Source organism: Denticeps clupeoides, chromosome 18 (genome assembly GCF_900700375.1).
Source record: "Denticeps clupeoides chromosome 18, fDenClu1.1, whole genome shotgun sequence".
Lineage (NCBI taxonomy): Eukaryota > Metazoa > Chordata > Actinopteri > Clupeiformes > Denticipitidae > Denticeps > Denticeps clupeoides.
In genome coordinates this window covers 5,966,184-5,972,882 of record NC_041724.1, presented here as the reverse complement: position 1 = coordinate 5,972,882, position 6,699 = coordinate 5,966,184, and the positions used below count along the sequence as shown (strand labels likewise).

At 45.9% G+C, this 6,699-nt stretch overlaps 1 protein-coding gene across 1 annotated transcript; it reads right to left on the bottom strand.

Annotated features, from left to right (window-relative positions):
• Positions 1-1,672: 1,672 nt before the first annotated feature.
• Positions 1,673-6,016, bottom strand: tbx22 (T-box transcription factor 22). Its single transcript, XM_028960566.1, has 8 exons — positions 5,779-6,016; positions 5,332-5,515; positions 4,854-4,955; positions 4,304-4,478; positions 4,055-4,219; positions 2,904-2,968; positions 2,678-2,763; positions 1,673-2,590 (listed from the first exon to the last, which is right to left on the bottom strand). Exons 1-8 carry the CDS (start codon positions 5,936-5,938, stop codon positions 2,025-2,027), a joined length of 1,503 nt encoding a protein of 500 aa, XP_028816399.1. The 5' UTR covers positions 5,939-6,016; the 3' UTR covers positions 1,673-2,024.
• Positions 6,017-6,699: the final 683 nt, after the last annotated feature.

Below are 6,699 nucleotides of genomic sequence, written 5' to 3'. Positions count from 1 at the left end.
CGTGGTGGGCAGGGGGTTAAACGGATTAGCAGGTGCCTATTGCCTACATGTGGTTATCAGGGTCACGCTAATCACGGCAACGGCGGATGCGGAAGACGCTTTTTCAGACGCTGCGCCATCAAGCTGACGCAAATTGGCGTGTTTGCCGTACTGGTTCGTTTCGCACCTGACCTCCGATAGACTCGTAAAACCTTCGGCTATTAATTAAATCTCTTCCTGTTATTTCTGGGACGCGCCTGTGTGACGTTCTTGACAAGAAAATGGCTGTTTTTCGCCGCCCGCCGGGATTCGGGCCATTTCCAGCGAATGCGGACATTGGGGTTTTGTGGGGGAAATTGCTCCGTATTCTCGCCGAGCTCAGGCCTAAATTATCACATCAGAACATTCGCATGGGCATCCGTGGATGGAAGGAATCCTAATCCTGCTCAGAAAGTCAGAGATTTCACAAAACGAAAACAAAAGCTTCGATTTCACATGTAAAAAATGCCTGATTTCGGTTTTACCCCATACAAATTTCATTTAGCTTTTTAAGGGTCATTTGTGCTACTTAAACGTGTTTTGTTTAAATCATCCCTTCCTGCATGAGTTGTATCCAGTGTCATTGCATCATAGGTTATAAGAGATCATGTGGCAATCAATCTCTGTAGTTCCAGAACTTTCTGTTTCTTTACCATTGTACCCATTTTGAGTCTTTATTCTAAAAAGCTTTTATTCTTGTGAATCAAAAGGATCTAAGGAGACTTTCTGAGTAGAACATTGCAATCCTTCAGGTATTGTGGCCTATAATGAGATCTGTTTCTGTTTTTCCAACTGGGGGAATTGTATAAAAGGAAAACTGATTTTAACTGAGGTTATACATTTCATTTACAGCATTTATCAGACGCCCTTATCCAGAGCGACTTACAATCAGTATTTACAGGGACAGTCCCCCTGGAGCAACTTAAGGTTAAGTGTCTTGCTCAGGGACACAATGGCAGTAAGTGGGATTTGAACCCGGGTCTTCTGGTTCACAGGCGAGTGTCTTACCCACTAGGCTACTACCACCCTTTCGATCTGTCTATGGCTGCTTCTTTTTTTAATAGAATAGGGGCTGAAGCTCTATTTAATTTTCAGATTTATATTTATATATTCTATTCCATAGATTCTATTCAAATCAACAATTTCCTCCGGGATAAATAAAGTTTGTCTGATTCGGATTTTATTCAAAGCATTTTTCAGACGGCCATATCCAGAGTTAAGTAGTTTCAGTCCCCTAGGAGACACTCGGGGTTAAGACAAAATGGTGGAAAGTGGGGTTTGAACCTGTGACTTTTTCTGGCGCTTAGACCAGTGTGTTACCCGCTAGGCTACGACCACCAATAAATACCTTTTCATGTAATACCAAGACATCGGGAGCACTGTGTGAAAATATACATGTATATAAATGCATTTATCCAGTGTCTATGAAATTTGTGTATTATTTTTTTTTCCCACTCCAATCTAAACCTTGCACATGAATATGTATGGAATATGGACTTCCATATTACATACACATACGTACACACACGCACACTCAGAAAATATATCCAGTTTTATTTGATTATCATGACAAATATTTGATGTCATTCCTAAAGCAACACATACAAATAATTCTTTAGTGATGTGGGCAAATTTATGAAATACACAAGTCCCATGATTAATAGAAAAACCATAAAAATGTTTTATATATATATAAGAAAATGCATATGAATATGACAAGTCTTCAGCGTGTTAGACACTTCCTAATGTCCTTTTGTGTTGTTAAGTGTTTTAAATATACACAGTATATTTCCAGCCAGCACTGCACCATTGTTGCAATGTAATAGTGTGCAGCGGACTTCAAACAATCATGCAGTCCTTGCTTGACATGGTCTGTCAACTTGACATCATACTTCCCTCCGTCCGAGAGAAGAAACGTGCAGCACTCGACACCCAAGTAACATTATTCTCCGCTGACTTCCTCAGGCTGAGCGAAGGCTCACCAACACGTTCCGAGAGCAGCGCGGTCAGAGGCAGTGGTTGATGGATGTCTGCCAGGGGGGCGTTTGCCGGAGGAGACTCTCCGTCCCCGCTGCGGAGCCACTGGCTGCCAGTTTTGAGTGGCGGGCGGCCGGGGCGAACTGGGGCGTCAGAGGTAGGGCACAGCTGTACAGGGCGCAGGGCGACGGTAGGACGGGAATCACCTCACGCCGCGACAGTCCCGTCCCCCTTGTGGCCTGCAGGCCCGGCAGGCTGAGGAGGCAGGCTGAGTGAGCCACCGGCTCTTGGAGGCACTGGCCCCTGCAGCTCCCGGCTTTCTTCCCATGCAGGGCGGAGAGGCAGGGGAGGTCCACCAGGGGGCGAAGCCCTGGACAACCCCTCAGCCGGTCCGCGTCGGGGCCGCCGTAAACCCTCCCGGCCAGCAGGCCAGCGGTGGGTGACATCTTGTAACACAGCGGGATTGGGATGTGGTAAAGGGTGGTGTCGGGACAGGACAGGGGCACAATGCTGGAGGTGGGGGTGCACGAATGAGACAGGAGGTTCTTCAGGGGCGGGAGAGGAGCGCACCCTGCCAACGGGCCAGGGTTCCCTCCTAAAAATCAAGCATAACGGTTTCCATTTTTTTGCTCCACGTGCGTCAATAAAAACTCAAATGGTTGTGAAATATTCATATTTTAACCTTGCAGCTCGAGCGAAAAGGGCTTCAGGTCCAGGGTGAGCTGGTTTCTCCATGGATACGACTCAAGAATTCCATCCAGCACCCCTCTGAATCCAAGAGAAAGAGGAGGAATTAGCCAGGCGTTTCAACACCAGTTTGAAATTACAAACCTGACATATACATATGAACACAGTTTGATGAAGAAATAAATTAGAAAATATTTTGCGGTCAAGGTGCGGTGACATACCTGTTCCGGCCTGGGTCCCGAAAACCCTTGGCAAATGGATTTCGGTCGATCTTCAGCTTGGTGATCTGGAACATGGGAGGAAGGAGTCGAGACGGTGATGTGCAGAAGAGCAGGCTTTTGTGACCATCAGATATTAACAGCGAATCTCTGGTTTTACTGGAGTGCGTTGAGAGCCGCCCTGGGCAAAGTGCCACGTCAAACAGAACCCCCATTACAAACCGAGGCCTTTTTAACTGCTCATACTCTACTGGCCTGGCCAGTAGCGGCCGGTCAAACAGTAAAACAATCTCCCGGAATAATCATAAAAATATTTTACTCAAATGAAACAAGCTCTGGGTTTTTTCTATGTGTGTGTGTGTGTGTGTGTGTGTGTGTGTGTGTGTGTGTGTGTGTGTGTGTGTGTGTGTGAAATTGTGTTAGACAGAGAGCCTGAGGGGCCAGGGGGGCGGTACGGTGGTCTTTCAGCCCTGGGACCATTTCCCTTCCCACACAGAAATATTCTTTACACGTTCAGGTCGGCTACTCTGAGAGCCGAGTGATGATTTATGTGCGTGGCCTGAGCCGCCTGCTGGAATATAGGCTGTTTATGAACTCGTAAATATCACGCAGGTTCCAAACATTTGATATTGACGGAATCCTTCCAGGCTAAGTCACTTACTTATGCAATTCTTGCATTTTTAATTCAGATATTCAGATATCAAATGAAGAGTCTTCTTTTCAAAGTGATAATAGATTCAGCGCTTGGGGCATGTTTACTGCTGTCACAGTGCACAGAAATGAGCAGATACACACAAGAAATGACTGCTTGCTAGTTGTCTGTCTCTGCAAGGGGATAAACTAACTACCCACCCGGCCCTGTCATCGTTTTAGTCACCCAGAATACTAAAATAACTTTAAAGTGGGAGGTGACCACTGTGATGGCTGTGCCCCATCAACACAGCACATGTGCCTGGAGGTACAGGCAGTGTTGCCAGGTATGTAATCAATTCAGCACGTTTGTCAATAAATGAGCCACAGCACAAACAAAACTGTCCAACTTGAATAGGAACTGGGTGCCCAATACGTATTCAAATTTAAAACCGACCACTCTGGCAACATCGAGTTCTAAGTTTGACGTTATTAGAGTTCTAGGACAGTTGTGCGCGTCATACCTGCTGGTTCTGATAGGCGGTCACCGTGGTGAACTGCGTCTCGGGGAAGCTGAATGAATGGACCCCCTGGGCCGGGAGGGAGGGCATCCTGGACAGATCCACCCGCGGGTCGTGCTCGATGACGTGGACCCTCGGCTTGTACTTGTGCATGGACTGCAGGATGACCTGGGGTGGCGAGAGCAAGACGCGCGTCACACGCGGCCGGTCCGCGGCGTCGCGTGCGCGCGTGAGTGCGTGCGGGTTACCCACGTGGCCCTTGTCGTCCATCTCGTTGTTGGTGAGCTTGACGCGGTCGAAGCTGACCACCTGGCGCATGAGGGTCTCTCCCGAGCAGGGGGAGTCCGGGTGCACGTAGAGCCGCGGCGCGATGCAGGAGTGGTCGGTGTTTCCGGCCACCATCCACTGGGAGCTGTGGTACACGTACCTGCTCAAAATCACCAGGTTTAGCAAAAAAAAAAATAAAAAAAAAAAAAATATATATATATATATATATATATATATATATATATATATATATATATATATATATATATATATATATATATATATATATATATATATATATATATATATATGTGTGTGTGTGTGTGTGTGTGTGTGTGTGTGTGTCTCGGTGCAGAGGGGCATTTACTTCAAATTCGCATTGCACGTAAAAATGCGCAAAACTTCATTTTGCATGTGTTTGATTTAATCAAACGGACTCGAATAAAGTCGAATGACCTGAAAATGTAACTAAAAAAAGACCCTAATGGCACTGCATTGTAAATCCAGAAACAAATCCAGATTTCCGTCTCCTCACCTGTACCTCTTGGAGTCCACGGGCATGATGTCCACGGCCATGTAATACTGTTTGAACGGGTCCAGGTTCTTTACTTTCACCCGGACCGACGGAAACATTCTCCTGCAGACGAACCCAATCGACACTTTTATTTTTAGATTTTTATTTTTGTGATACTGAGGCCAACGAAATTAAAATAGCGGGGCCAGTGGGGCCTGCTGCGCGCACGGACATTATCAATAATCAATAAAACATATTTTACACATGAAATGTTTTAGGTTACACTGAAAGCAAAAATACTAATAATTATTACAATCGTGTATGTACATTTTACTGTATAAATAATAAATACAACACTAATACTACTAATAATGAAGAAAAAGAAGATACTCTGCTATGCTATGCCATTGGAAGTATACATTTCTATAGATTTATTTTTCGTGACGAAAACACGGATCTTTCTGATCCGTGATATTTAAAAAAACGGCGAAATTCTCACCTTCCCGCCTTTGTGATGATCATTTCGGTGCCGATCTCGTGGAACCGTTTCCACAGGTCGGAACCCTGAAGCTCCACGCGAACGTCCGAGCCGGGGTCGGGGTCGGGGTCAGACTCGCGCCGCCTGTCCGTGGTCCTTTGCGACCGCGACGAATCCTTCCTCTTTACTTCCTTTTCTTTACTTTCTTTACGACACCAGGTGGGAAAGCCTTCTTTATAGCGACAGTTGTTACCAATAAAGCGCATAAATATGCCATTAAAAAGCAATGCGTTAAAATATTAGGCCCATTCAAAATGTTGACATATGATTTGATTTTTTCTAGATCACCCATTTGATAAAACTTTGCTCAGCTCTGATACAAAACTCTATTTGTCATTTTTGGCAGCTATTGAACGTTTTTTGACGCGTGCGTAATTTGGAGATTTCGTGCGTGAACGCGGCACCGACCGTGCTCCTCTTCGCGGCCGACGATCGTGTCCGCCGGTTTTCTCCGCTCCTTCTCCGCCGCGCAGGCTCCGTGTCCCCGCTCCACCTTGAGCCTCTTGCAGCCCTTCCCCACCAGCGCCTCGACGGAGAAGGCGTGCGCCCGCGAACTCAGACCCTGCATTCTCCCACGCAGCGGCGGGACCGAGCCTCCGACCGAGCGTCTGCTGGAGCTGGCGGTGGATGTGGCCGCGAGTCCACGGATCCACGCCCCCAACACACACCCCGAAACTCAGCACCGGTCCACGCTCCCCTCCCTCCCACTGTGGGTCCAGCCCAGCTGTCAAACAGCGAGGCGCCTGAGAAGGAAAAAGAATCACTTCGATTCTTTTTCTACAGTTGTCATGTAATATTATGCAGCAGTGTCAATATGCGTAATTTTCATATTCTTCGTCGAAACATCTGAACTATTAATATGTTATTAAACTTTTTTTTATACCATCCGTGGCTCACCGCGTTTAAGAATAAATAATCTGCTCTATTTAAAGCTGGCTTGAATCTATTGAATCTATTGAATGTGTTTTTTTTTTTTGTTGTTGTTTTTTTGTTAAGTACGCTTGGTATTTGGATGTGTCACATCCCATCTCTCATTAAAAAAATTATAATAACTTTTGCAAAAATCCCGCCCATCTTCAGAAGCGCCATGCGCCAAGTTTTTATTTTTTTGTATTACTTTACCGTTTTGTTCGTAGCTCCCATTTGTCAGGGGTGCGCAAAGATCAAACCTTTTTTTTTTTTTTTTTCTTTTAATGTTATTTCCAATCGGGGCTTAATGGAATTTGTTAAGGGGAAAAGGGAGAAATATCCCGGGACAAACGTTGAAATCCGGCTTAAGCGGTGCCATCTGGAGCGCGCACGTCCGATCTCGTCGCTCCAAGAGAACGT